The sequence below is a fragment of the Heptranchias perlo genome, chromosome 16 (assembly GCF_035084215.1).
Source record: "Heptranchias perlo isolate sHepPer1 chromosome 16, sHepPer1.hap1, whole genome shotgun sequence".
In the NCBI taxonomy this organism is placed as follows: domain Eukaryota; kingdom Metazoa; phylum Chordata; class Chondrichthyes; order Hexanchiformes; family Hexanchidae; genus Heptranchias; species Heptranchias perlo.
Window position 1 is genome coordinate 35,109,851 of NC_090340.1, and position 15,063 is coordinate 35,124,913.

At 39.7% G+C, this 15,063-nt stretch overlaps 1 protein-coding gene across 1 annotated transcript in view; it reads left to right on the forward strand.

Annotated features, from left to right (window-relative positions):
• The window catches only part of itfg1 (integrin alpha FG-GAP repeat containing 1), a 188,121-nt gene that overhangs the window by 96,888 nt on the left and 76,170 nt on the right, over positions 1–15,063 (forward strand). Inside the window, exon 10 of the mRNA XM_067997929.1 lies at positions 3,385–3,554. Coding sequence (XP_067854030.1) covers positions 3,385–3,554 — 170 coding nt within the window. The remainder of the gene's footprint in view (positions 1–3,384; positions 3,555–15,063) is intronic.

Sequence of the window (15,063 nt, forward strand, 5' to 3'; positions counted from 1 at the left end):
GCCCCACTTAATTTGATGTCCTCAACAAATTTCAATACTGGTCCCTCAATTTCTAAGTGCAGGTCACAATGTTGTTCTCTTTTGATTGGTTTCCTTTAGAATTTTCTGGGTCAAAGAGAATGTAACATGCATTTTAAGAAGTTTCTTAAAAAAAACTTCAAAACCTCAGCCCAGAATTAAGTAGTTTGGTATCTGGTTAGATTCAATTGACTTGGCGACCTGCCCAGAGGAATTGTTGATTCCCAGCTCCAACAAAAGCCATTTTGAAGCAGTCTGATTTGCAATTGTTTGATCTGGGTGAAGTAGCAACTGTATGCTGTGATTTGAATGAATGGAAGCTGTGCATTGGTTGTTGCCAAATTAATAACATTTGGCTCATGTAAAGAGGATAATACCTTCTCGAATATTTAGTTTTCCCCTCACCCTTCCCAAATCTACACACAAGTGCTGACAGTCTTGTATTCTGTTTACAGTGGAAATGTATCAGTGCCAGCATCTTGGGGTTACTTCAGACTTGATACTGGGACTGAATTTTGCCTGTTTGACTGTAAGTTGGGGTAGATCATCTGTTGGACATTCATGAGCATTAGCACGCCTGCAGTGTGTGAATAGGAATCATCAGCGTGCGTTTTATTTCTAAAATTATTGCATTGATATCATTTTGATGGCTTTTATTCAAGTTGGTTGCCTAGCAACAAACCTAGCTTGCATTCAGGTCTGGATTGTAATTCTAAAGGGGTTACATTTTCATACCATAAGAAAGTATGTAGTTCCGTATTTACAGGCAATTCCAGATTAATTCAGGAATAAATTTGGCAAGATAATGCCTCGCAACAACTGATGTGTATTTTGCTGCATTGACTGTTATAAAGATTGGTAAGTTTCAGTCCTGTCCCATGAATACTTTGCTGCTTCAGTTTGAATATTTGAGTCAGCTGATAACTAATGTTCTTGAGTTCGATAGTATTAATTTCAACAAGATCATTTGAAATTCATTTTTGCCAGTGATTTGAAATCCTATCCTTTACCTGTAATGAAATCCATCCATACTATGTGGGCTAACTGTGGATCAATATATTTTGATATCCAATCTAATTCAATATATTTTGATATCCAATCTAATTAATTCAGTGTTTGCTTTCGGCTGTACTACTGAATGCAGTCAAATATGCTCTATTTCACACCAGGATAATTTTCAGAATATTACATAGAACATCTTTTATACTTGTATTGCATTCTTCCATGGTAAATTTCTCTGTAAAAACAAACTTGTTGCACAATCGGGTGCTTTTGGCAAATAAGGAGTCTTTCATTGTTTACTGCATTTTATTTCACAACGGACATGCACTTCGATTTCTGGAGTTGAAGCTATAGCTTGTAATTTGTAAAATTAGCTGGATTTACCTTTTTAAAAAATCAAGGTAAATCCTTGATATTGGAGAAAAAGCTAATATCTTATGGATGCTTGGTTCAGTATTTAAAATAATAGTTTGTAGTAAGACAATCAGCATAATTAGGTACTGAGGTTGTTGGGCATTTCATTTCCCTTTAGTCTTTTTTCCCAATTATTTCACTTATTTCTCTGGTCCTGGCTAATTGTTATGGAGTGCAGGTAGAAAAAGGCCATAAAACAGGCCAATAACATCTTGAGTTTTTTAATTCATGCATGAAGAACAGGAGCAAAAAGATCATGATGCATTTGCACAAGGCAATGAGTAGGCTGCAGTTAGAGCACTGTGCGCAGTTTCAGGTGCCCCAATATAGAAAAGACCTTGAAGCCATATAGAGCATACAGGGTCGATTCATCATGATGGTACCAGAGATGAGAAACTACAGTAATGAGGAAATTGAGATACTGGACTGTTTGCATTGTAGCAGAGATAGGCAATAGAGGCTTTTAAAATTATGAAGAGTTTTGTTGAGGTCAATAGGAAAGACTATTCATTCTGGCTCTGGTGTCAATGACAATGGGTCAGCAATTTTAAATTGTCACTCGAGGGTGAGAAGAGAAGTTAAGAGAGAAGTCTTTATGCAGAGAGTTGTTAGAGCATGGAATGCACTGCTGCAGGAAGTTGTTGAGGCAGAAACCATTTAAGGGAAGACCCGATTAAATATTTGAAATGGAGGAATATACAGGGCTGTAAAGAAAGAGCAGGGAAGTGAGATTAGCTTTGGATTGCTCTACCTAAGAGCCAACACAGACATGATGGGCCAAATGGCCTCCTTTTGTGCTATAAAGTTCTGTGGTACTATGTATTCGTCTCTAGCCTAAAATGTAATATTTAGCAGGCTGGCCTGGGCCTCAGATTCTTCCATGAATGCCACTACACGTGATCATCCAGCAAACACAAATAATTCCCTGCCCCTTTGGCCTTGCCATGCATTGCAGTTTTGGATTGATCTAGTGAAGAGCCAGCATGGAGAGAGATGGGATGAATGGCCTCCATCTGTGATGTAAAACCTCTCTGGTTTTCAACTCTTCTCAAACCCTAACTTTCCTCCTCTTTTCTTTCGAACCTTTCATCACTCCTTCACACTCAACCCATACTCCAACTTTAGGATTCGTTCACTGCCACCACCAACATCTCCACTGTGATATTCTTTCCTTCTCCCCTACCACTCAAACAATTTTTAACATGGCACCTGTAATAAAAGTGTGATATAATGAGCATCACTCCAAAGAAAATGTGACCTCCTTTGTTTTTTTCAGGTTGTAAACCTACAAACTGCTTAAATATGTATTCTTTGCAAAATGAATGTTCCTGGAGCTGACTGTAGTTGAGCTGGAATAAATGCATTTTAAAAAGTGTCATTGAGTGTACAGATAGAGATTTGGTGCTTCAGCTGCTTCTTATGAGCTAAGTATAAGAAGGTCAGTGTGCTGACTCACTCCAGTTGGGTAGTAGTAACAGGAGTGACATTCTGATGAGTTATAGAATAAGTGAATTGGATGAACTAAATCACTATCACTGGGATTTTACAGTATTAGAGAGCAAATCTTAGTACACATCTTCATTGAAGATATTTTCTGAAAATCATAACTTTTTTTGCCAAATAATGCCATCTTCAACATTATAATCTTCATTGGACTCTTGTTAAATACAAGAAAATATTCAAGAGAACTGTGATTTACTGATGTATTATAATGGTCCAGGACAAATCTTCAATGTGCTGTACGGTTTAGAGGCACGTTTCTTATTATTTTTGATGCTACCTGTTACAACAATGTTTATGAATGGGTTCCAAAGACTCTTGATGCATTTCTGGAGAGAAAAAGGATTAGGAATATAATGTGAAGGAGTTAATCTACGAAAAAGAGACAGGCTTGTTTGGACTTAATGGCCTTTTCCTCTTCCTAAAACTTCTTATGTTTCACATTAACAGTGGATAACCATTTTGCCAAATCTGAAGAATGGCGATACAGTTTGGGGATTTGTTTCACAAGAGCCAACATTACTGGTGCCTTTTCCATTTCCAATCACAATTCACTTAGGGGACTACAACATGGATGGCTTCCCTGATGCATTGGCAATACTGAAGAATACTTCAGGCAGGTAGGCTGCTTTTTTTTAAACAAACTTATATGGGTGGTTGCAGAAATCTCCTCATTATACTTTTATGTTATGTTAAAAGATATAGTGCATGTTCAAAAATCATGCCTAACTTTAAAACTCAAGAAGCTAACAAATAGTTTTAAAAAACCTAACCCAGCCCCCAAAAAGCTGACAACTCAGAAAAACAATGTACATCTGAAAAACAGCCCTTAATAAATGTAGAAGAGCACTGCTTCGAGATAATTCTAAGTTAATCTCCTTTTTATTACATTACATTCCAGGATATTTATTAGTTTATTGACATCACATTCTGTAATTATGTTTTTCTTTCTGTGAAAACTCAAAAAAACCCAGTGGCCTCACATATGACATACAAAAAGAAGTAGCTACCGTGGGATTGCAGTGGAAGATGAACTTGTCATGACTTAAGTTCCGGCTATATCCAATATAGTTGTATTGTAGGGGGGAAAAAACGTGAAGAACACACAGTGCAATTTTTGCATTGGTGGATTTAGAAATTTTAATAGGAGAACTCAGCTCTGATGGTACAAAACTTGCTTTCTGGGGGGCCTGGGGGCATACCAACTCCCAGGAAGTTTAGATTTTTGACATTTTTTGGTGCATTTTGAATTGTCCTGTGACTTGGGGTGGAATTTGGACCAGGGGAGAGGGGTCCAGTCAGTGCTGACTTAACTCACTAACAAAGCCCCCAAAACACTGATTTTCAATGTGAAATGCTGACTGTTGGCATGTGTGCAATAACCTAGAAATGTACTGTTTGCAATAATAGTGGATCAATACATAATGCATCCATATGACATTTTTCTGTCTGTTATTTTAGTGGATGCATTAAGCTATTTGAAATGAACAGATTGATGCCTGCATTAGGATAATGGACAAAGGAATGTCATCCAAACAGGTTGCATTTTTGTCCACTAATATTAGCAACTGTAATTCCAGGCTAATATCTCAATATATAGATATTGGAAAACATTTAAATTACTGCTTAGTTTTATTAATTTAAAAATCTAATTGCAGTTTTCTTTTAGGAATTATAAGGAATTCTTAAAAACCAATTTCATTATTATAAATTTTATTGAATGTTTTAACATTAGGATAAAGAAAACCAACATCTTTCCTATTTACAACACAGTCATAAATATTGTGATGAAATAAATCCTCTAGAAGAGAAGGGAGAAACTTAAAAGCTGATTGTGTTACATTGTAAATAAGAAACTCTGATTACCATAGTAACACAGCCTATAAAAGCTTCCATTTTTCTTAGCTAAGGCGTACAATAATCCATGTTTGATGCATGGGGTAGTCATTGGCAAACCAGCTCTTTCATGACTTAGTTCCTTATTCCATAATTGTGCCAATATCATAAAATGCCAGAAGCTTTTTTCATTGGATAAGTTATTTTTAAAAAAATAATCAGTATCTGCTATAAATTTTACTGTCAGAATGTAAAATTAAACAAAATCTGGTATACTTCCCCCCCCCCCCTTCCCCCCTTGAAACAAATTGCATGGAATTCCCAGGTCAAAATACAACCAACCAACTGTGTTTATCAGGAAGAGAGAAAATTTAAACAACCTCAGAAAGACCTACAGCAGGTGGATCCACACATCACTTTCATAGATGAGAGGTGCATTTTGACCCAATGCATTGGCAAATCAAAGCAACATAAATGCCAAATACCTCCTCACAAAAACAATGCATTTTAATCTTGAGCATTTGACCTGCTCGAGTTTAGGTTGCTCTTTAGTACTGGTGACTGACAGAACTGGTGCCACTACACACATCTCACAACTGATCAGTGTCGATCAGAGACACCTTGGAGAACAATAATAGGTAGTGTCAATCAGCAACACATTGGAGAACAGTAATAGGAAGTGTAAACACACTTCAACACAGGGTACATCTGTTTGGTTTTACTAGAAACATATTGGAGCTTAGATAAGTAAATTAATAATGACAACTCCCTGCATCTTGCTGCTTCCCACTCACTGTTGAACTCCCCTGCATCACCCTCAGAAAAAACAGGCAGCATGCCAGATTGGCGTATGCGCAGCAGTGCAAAGGCTGCCACGCATAACTTTTAATGAGTCATCGGACTACACATCCCAACAGTACTTGCAAGCGGCAGTTTATGGTATTCAGTCAAACTCCAAGTTCCAAATCACATGATGCAAACTTCAACGAATCACTTAAGCTGCGGGTGCTTTTAATCACTCAATTGCCAGGGAATTATACTACTGCCACACAATGGGCTCGATTTTCAGACGTCCAAGCGGGTGCGTTCATGGCGGGGGATTCCTGGGGCGGGTCCAGAGCCCGGCTTCAACCCGCCCACTTCCGGGTTCCCCTTAGATGCGCGCACAGCCCCCGCATGCGGAACTCCCGCTGGCAATTAAAGCCGGCAGGATCCCACTTAAATCAATTAATTGGATACTTCAGGTCGTTAGCAGACCTGATTTGTAGGATATTTTTGGAGGGGTGGGATTTTCATCTAAACTGACAGGGTTTCCCGTACTGGGGGAAACACTCCCAGTCGAAATGGACGTGTTACAGCCACCAGCCTGTGGCAGCTTCAAAGGTCCATTTGACAGGTGGGGGTTGAGACCCTCACTCATTGCAGGAGGCCACTCTGTCACTTTGGACAAAGTTTGGCCTGCACCACCCTCCTCCTAACACTAAAATTCACCAACCTGCAACCTCAACGCCGGTGTGCAGACACATTTACCTACCATGCGGACCCCCTCAAACGTACATCTTCCGGATGGGGGCCGCCGTAGCTGCAGTCGTGACCTCCTCGGAGGATGAACGGCATCACCAGCCTCGCCGGCCAAGCCATCCACCTCTGACATGTGGAGCTCCACAACACAGTGCTGTGACACATCCACCTGCACAGCAGGAGGGAGGGCAACCGCAGAGAGAGATGCGTCGCAGGGGGCACTACCCTCGCCACAGGCTCCACAGACCGAGGCTCAGCTTCCTGGACCTCTCTGAGCAGCAGTGCACAAGGAGGCTCAGAGTCACTCGACATGTGATCGTGGACATCTGCAGCCTCCTTCATGCCGAGCTGCTCCCGGCTGGCCCGAGCACCATCTTCTTACCTGTCGCTGTCAAAGTCACCACTGCCCTCAACAACTTCTCCTCCGGATCCTTCCAGGGTGCCACCAGGGACGTCGCCGGTGTCTCAGTCGTCTGCACAAAAGAGCCCTGCAAATACACCTACACCCACTCTGCAGTGACACAATGGGTGGCATCAGTTGTGGGTCTTCATGGTGATCCTCAGGAAAGGACATTATTGCACAAACCAGACAAGATTTGCAAAGACGTGGCAGTAGTGGTGACAATATAAAATGTAATATGTAATGTGAGTTGATCAGAAATCAAATATAAGTAAAAACCATGACAAACCCTCAAGCACTCTTGCGCATCCCCTTTATGCTCACGACACGTTTGCCTTACGCTTCCTACTACACACATGTGATGCATGCCCTGTGGCTGCAGCACAGATAGTGGCAGGTTGGGTGAGGCTGACCATGGAAGAGATGCATGAGAGGGAGAGTATGAGATGGAGCCATGAGATTGTATGAGGATTAGGTTGAGTGGTAGTGGTGAGATGAGGATGAGCTTTGAGTAGGTGTGAGGAGTGATGTGATAGAGTAGTGTTGACAGTGCAGAAGGAGATGTGGGGTGGGGGCAGTGATGTGGCAGACGGAGTGTAGGGGAATGAGTAAGTGTACTCACTTCGGCTGACCTAGTTAGGCCATTGACGCATCTCCTGCACTGTATGCAGTGCGTGATATGTTGTTGGTGCTGGTGACCTCCTCTGCCACCTCGAGCCAGGCTTTCATGGTGGCAGAGGCAGGCCACTTCCTCCCGTCCGCCAGGGAGAAGATCTCTGTCCTCCCCCTCCTCCTCACCCCATCCAGTAGGACCTAGAGTGAGGCATCATTAAACCTGGGAGCAGCCTTCCCCCTGGGTTGCTCCATGCTGTAATTTTGGCTCCTTTCTGCAGCATCAGTCAGTGGAGGACTGCCCCTTTAAATAGGGCTCCTCCAACTGACCGCCTATGATGCGCGTGCGCAGTCCGCCCGCTGCGCAGCTTTCCAGCGCGAAACCCGAAAGCCAAGGTAAGTGCCTTCAACTAGGCTGCGATTGCGTGCGGAGCACCCCGAATTCACTGGGCACGTTACCCATGCGCCCAGTCGACCCCCCGCTGCCAACCAGCCTCCCTCCTAATATCGAGCCCAATGTGTGCACTCATGAACTTCTCCCATGCACCATCGTTGACCTTCAGCTCCTCATCCTCTTCATTATCCTCATAGTCCACAATGATAAATTTCCATCTCTCCTGCTCCTTGTACTCATCATCATCTTCTTCCTCATTATCTGCACACATTTGCTGTGGTGGATCTGTAGGAAAGGAGCGTACAAGAAAGGGTGAGCGTTACCTTATGGGATTAAAAAGACGGAGAATGGTGGAAATGGTGGAAAATGTTGATTGTTTATTTCAAAGAAACTAAGGCAGCAGAAATTCTACACAGTGACTAAGTTTTTGATGATTATGGCTTAATTCCCAGCTTCTACACATTTCATTCCTCATCATGTGTATAAGCATTAGTCAAACGGGATAACTAACTGCAAAGATGGGAGCACCTTCACCACATGGACAAAACTGTGATTGGGCCTGGAACGTTTGAAATAACCTGACTGTTCTGTCAGTTTATAAAATTAGGGAAGGTTAGAAGTGAGTGCTACCTGTAAGTAAATCACGCAAAACATACATCTCCTGGAGAGTGCTTAAGCATTTAAGTACATACAATTCTTTAGAATCTAGACAATCACTGTAGATTTTGTAATAATGTATGACTTTAGTTTGCTTGCTTAACATTCCATTTTTGCCATGGATTCAGGTACGTACAATAAAAAATTATGTTTTGGCCCAAAAATTAATTATATCTTCTGAATGATTCCTCTCTGCCATTCCTGTTTCGGTATGCACGCTAATATAACTAACCACCTTGGAGCAACTGGAAACCCGGATATCCATCTGAAGAAAATCGATGGATTTTACAGTGCCCTGACATGTTGCCGTTTTCAATGAACAAAGGAGTTATTTTCCAGGAGCAGATAAATTCTCTCCCCAAATTCAGTTGGGGATTGCTTTTGAAAGCTACAGATTACTTTGGGGTCACAGTTTTTATTTTAAATTCTTTTTCCAGTGTTCCCTTATTTTTAGTAAACCTCTAACTGAACTTCGGTACTGACTCATTGAAGGGGCGATTACTAAATCAGGCAGGTTCCACCTTATTTCTGAATAGCCCACTGTATGACTATAGTAAAGAGAACTATTTTTGATCTTTCCCAGTGCTTGCTTTCTGTACCTCCATTTAACATTTAGGCTGAGATCAGAAACACACCACATGGGAAATTGCACACATGAGCCTTTGTATTATACAAACTACATTTGTATGCTACTAAAGTGACATTCAGGTGTTCACAGGCACACAACAGAGACCCAGAAATTGTTCCTAGCATGCTCATTCTTCAAAAGAATCCTGATTTGACTTATTGAAATGAATAACAATTCGATAAGTGGCTAGTGACTTGGTAATCTGGTACTTGTAACAGTAAAAAAAAAAAGTCCTTCAGATAGTACAATGTACAGCTCACTGTATGCCAACAGACTGCATCACACAGAGTTAGATGGTGAGTTTGCATTACAGAGGGTTAAATTGCGAGTTTGCACCAGTGATTCCTCACCTAGTGAATTCCTGATCTTACCCAAGGAGTTGTTAAGCAAGTGTGCAGTAATTCCCTGAAAGGACTGAGAAAATCGGAGCACAAGTAAAATTGGACTATTCTTGCACAGATCCTAGTGACTGGCAGTTGCCTGGGAACAGGTGGCCTGCCTGTCCTCTTGAGTTGGCAGTGACAAGTAGCCACAGGAGAGGGAAATGGAAAAAAAAATGAAGAGGGAGGAATGAGTAAATAAAAAATCTGTGCAATAGAAAATTGACCGGAGGGGGAATAGAAAACTAACATAGAAAGTTGCAAGTAAAATTGTAAGAAATTGAGAACCCTGCAAGATATTACAATTGTAATGTATAAATCCATTATTATTGCATCTGCAACTGTAACTCAAACAAAAGAAATTTGGAGTGCATCGGATAATAAAATCCCAACGGCAGTACTTGATGGAATGCAAAACCTTCAGCTTGAGGCAATTTGTGTTAAAGTTCATCCTCTGAGAAAACACTGTTGCAGAATTTCATGTTTTGAAAGAACCCACAATGTATTTTTTTTTTATAGTTGCTCAGGATAAAAAATGATGATGTTCTATACCTGCACTTTGAAAGACAACAGAACAACCAATGCAAATTGTATCATGTAAAAGCTTTGCATTCTACTGTACCTTTTTCTGCCCCTGGATAGTAGCTTACTTATGGTATTGTTTCTGCTGTCTTACAGCACTCTCCCAGACGGTCGTAGTTTTTCGACCATTCTGGAATTTTTCAGGTCTTACTTTTCAGGTCAACATTTGGATAACCAAAACATAGTGTAGTATTACTTTGTCATGGGGTGTCTAAAGGTGTAAAGGATTACACCAGTACTCTCCATTTGTCAGACCACAAGATCCAATTTGTAATGGAGGTCTCATGGTGCTTGCCTGAGTGTCCTGATGATGATTTGATTCCCTGAGTGCCTTGGCAATGATTTCTTTACTCGAGAACTCTGCCGATAATTCTGGATCATTCTATCAGTTTTTGTTAAACAAAATTAGTGCACCATAAGTTCCGCAGTCCATGCCTATCTAGGGATTGGTTAATGCTGATGTGAAATTACTGCTGCTTCATGGAGGACATCATATATCTGAGTGCATATATCTGGATAAATTGAGAGCTGGATAGTACATTAATTAGTTAATTTTTAACTTTCTTATTCAGTTTTCCTTACTTTTAGATTTCATCTAGGAAGTCAAGAGTAGAAGGAAAATAGTTTTTCTTTGTATATAATGATGGCCTTCAGACACACAATTCCAATATCTTCTCAGACTGAACCTCCAGAATTCAATAAACACCATAGTAATGCCCAGTGCAGGTTTATTGTCTTCTGATGGGAAGCAGTGAGCTTGCTCTCTCTTTGACCTTTGAGAACAGTGAGCTATTCAAGTTCAGGCCTTTATGTACTCACAATGTGGAGAATATAATTTGGTTTGTATTGACACTATTCTTAGCCAACCCCACTCTTTTAATAGTCTGAAGTATACCAGTTTGGTGCTGAAGAAAATGTATCTTTTTTTTAGCATTAATCAATTTAACGATAACCATGACACTACCTTAGTCCACCAGATGTTTGATTTGGTCATCTGGTGGCAACTGTCAAAAAATGTTGATACATGTTTTCCTTTCCTATGATTGCAAACAGTAGAAGTTTGCTTTATATTGTGTTAGAAAGTGTTTTTTTATATTATTTCATAAGAAAGTTTAATGTTACAATTAATCATCCTCCTATAAAAATAAAATTGCTCAAAATGTTATTGCTGAAATACAAAGCCCCAGCAGATTATAAGTTATTCACAAGGCTATAAGCCAGTTCTGTGCATTTATTTATTCAAGGTAAAACATGATAATCTAATATTTTACATGTCATCGGTGATAGATAATACTTTGAGTACAGAACAGGGAAGGAAGATTTTCTCTGTTCACCATTTGTAGCAAAATGGTGATCATATATTTCAAGAACACACAATTTTGCTACAAATAGGAAAGAGAAAGGTCTTCCTTTCAGAATTATTGTAATATTTCAATATCTGGCCAGCAGATCATAACCATTGAGCTTTCATAGATTGCTATTTTATTGCAAATGGTGTACACTGTACTTCGAATAAATGTGGAATATTGATAGTTATACAAATTTATGTAGCACTTCTAATAAAGTCTAGGTTTTATCATCTCAAATTCTGGATGAGATTTGCTTTCAGGATTCTTGCGACATAGATCAGGGATGTTCAACCTATAGCCCTAAAGCCACATGTAGCACCTGAGCCTTATAATATGCCCCTTGTAGCCCAGGCAATTCAAATCTATTTGTGCTTATATTTCTTATTTACTGGTTTGTTCTGTTTGAATTTTGTTGAGCCTAAAGGTTTGCAAAGGACTGTTTGTAGCACTATCATCTCATTGGTGAATAAATTCTAATCAGAAGCAAGATCTGCTAGTATCAGCAACTTGAGATATATGCAAATTAATGGGAACATTCACTTAAATTTCATAGGTGACACCACAGGCTTTATGGTGTGCATTTGGACGACAAAGCCAAAAGTATGGCCCTTACTGATTTGAATCAGTTTAATGCTGTATACTAGGGATGTCCAAACTTGACCACATGCAGCCCGTGAGCTTAGTTAGTCTCGTCCTCGTAGTATAGGCAAATAATTCCTTTTTGAAATTAAAACAAAGCATGCTGGAAACACTCTGCAGATCAGTATCTGTGGAGAGAGAAACAGAGTTAACTTTTCAGTCCTATTTGCACTTTCATTTACTTGCCGGTTTTAATTTTGTGGTCCTGGAAGCTAAGAAAGGGCTGCTGTTACTGCTGTTCCCTTATTGGTGGAAAAATCCTAAATCCAAACACCAAGTTCTGATAGTATGAGCAACTTGAAATATATGCAAATTAATGGGAACATAAATATAAATGTTATATGTTCCCCCCCGCAACCCCCAGCCTCCATGCTGTGTGAACCACAAAGATATAAAAATCTTGCCCACCTCTGCTGTATACTGAAGCAGTAGTATAATATATAGCATATGGCGAATGGCCATAAATGTCAGCATGGCCTCACTACCACATATGCTAACATAACAGTGACCACACTTCAAAAATAGTTCATTGGCTTTAAATGCTTTGGGATATCCTGAGATTGTGAAAGGTAAATGCAAGTTCTTTCTTTACTGTTCCTCAGGTCAGATGGATACATTGCTATAATACTAAGTTTAAGATCAATATTAGTCATAAATCACACCAAGTACAACATATTCAGTACATTGCTTGACCATTTTTAAACACTTTTTATCGGGTGAATTTTATCCTCACTAAGCTAATGAATGTCACTCAAGAGAATGGCTACTTTGAGATCATTCGTTACGTGGTTGAATAAGGAAGAATGTTAAATTTTCGCACTTTTTTTGATTGTTTGAGAGTGTAATGCTCTCCCAAATCAGGTATAATAACTGATAGATGCAGGGATTGCACCCTTCTCAACACAGTCAGATATTTTACCTCAGCCCCTGAAAAGCACCAGCATGGCACTTATGTTTCAACCACATTTGACAATGTAGGGTTCTTGAATTCCATGCTTTGGTGGTTTCGTGCCGAAGGGGCAGCCATAAGACACATCTGTTGTTGTCTAAAGTTCTATCTCTATTATTTCCTGATGCAAACAAAATTATGTTGAAGTTTTCTTGACCACCACTTTTTTTGATGAAAGAAAATTACAGAACTTTAGATAAATGCGCTACTAAGTAAAGATTTTTTAGTTGGACAGTATAAACCATAAAATTAGATCAGTATATCCAGTAGGTTGTATGTTTGTGGGTCAAGATACATTAGGATGTATTCTACTCATGCTATGGTCTGTATATGGATCTATACATGATGAGTTTCTGTCAACGCTACTTTGAATAACTTGCCTGGTTTTACTAACTATCATTGTTTTGTTCCGACAGTTTTGAGTGTTTCTATATTATGGTGCTCCAAGCTGGTCTCAAGTTCCTGTTTCCAATTTTCGCACTACTTGAGATAATTTGTTAAATGATTGAATCAGGAAGAATGTCAAATTACCTACCATAGGCATGGTCTTCCTCATTATTGGAACATAGTAGAGCCTTCACATAAAAGGTCATTCTTTGTCATTTGGGCCTGTTCCTGGCCTGGTGCAATTTGTAGGTTTTTAACTCACTTGCTTACACATTTCCTCATTGCTCATAATTGGTCTCCCTGGTACCTTCTGTCATTGAACTGAGGTGTGATTCAGAATGAATAGTACACAAATGAGGATGGGGGAAAAACATCTGACCAAGATGGTCCTATTTGATATAAGTTTCTTATGTGGTATCCCCCACTGGACAGTGGGGAGTATTCATGAGCACATAGAGGCTTGGCTATAGTCAGAGAAGGATATGACTGGGTGCCACAACATTTCTTCCCCCCCACCCCCCCCCCCCAAAAAAAAACTCTGTAAACTAAGCTGAAAGACATTTTAATGCTTCTGATACATGTCTGTCTTTTTTTCTGACCTATTGTTCCAAATAACTTGAGATGGTGCATTTTTTGATTTTCATGATAGATGCAAGGTTGTATTTGGTAATGAAGGAGGGGTCACTTTCTGACTTTATCAAATCTTTTTGAAAACTGCCCTGAAATTTGAGACTACTGTAATTCCCAACATTATACTGTAATTAATAGTAACTAAATGACATAAGCCTTCATTTTAGTTAACCTTTCACTTTTCCTTTAATATGTTTTGTCACAATGGTGATGAACAGAAATTGGAATAGGTCTGAGTGTTCTTGTTTTATGCAAGTCAATTAGATGTAGATATGTTATAGTTAAATAATGCAAGGCATACCAAAAATATTTTGCTGCTTCTATCTAGTGCTTTCTTATGATGTTTAGTGGAAAAGTACACATATGGTTTCATGTATCTGATGGATTCATGGCTGCAATATCCTGCAAGCCACTGAGCTACAACAGTTACTGCTGTTTCTATCACAAATCACAGATGCTTCCTTGACAGAATAGGAAGTATATCTAGGAAACAGATTGGAGCAAAGACTTGTTCTCCCCAGGAATCCCAGCAGCATGTCAACTGATTGTAGCTGAGAACTGTTTAGCTGTTTTTGCAGAGCTTCTACTGCCTGAAGCAAAGTCATTCCGTCCTCTTACAAACAGCAATATCATGGCGGTGAAATTAATTAACAAGTAAGTAGAGGTCCAAATTTGTTGACCTTTGTAAGTGCTGTACAGTGTATCTCCAGTATTAGCAGGCAAAGAAAGTAAAAGGCTTGAACTCTTGAGCAGGAGTATGCTACCTTCTCACAAGTGTTGGATCCAAAAGAAGTTGTCAGAACTTGCAGCAATGGAGCCTAGGAGTATGCCTTTTTGCAGGGAACAGGACAGGTACCTGGACCATTCCTTCTCTAAGTACAAATGTCAGAGGTATTAGACTTTATAAATCTATGGCGTGCAAGATTTTCTGCAACTTTCTCCAGTGCAATCAGAAGTCTAGAGGAATTGCATACCCTGATAGTCCATCGGCAACCATGAAGACATTAGTTCTTGGGTCTTTTCTCTCTCTTACAGCACAGCCTTAAATCCTTCCAGATATTGAAGACACACTGCTCAGGGTGAAAATTTTCAGACACCCTGCTCCATCCATCGTACACCTAACTCTTGCTTATTTAATGGGACTGGCTACATGTTTAAGGATTGC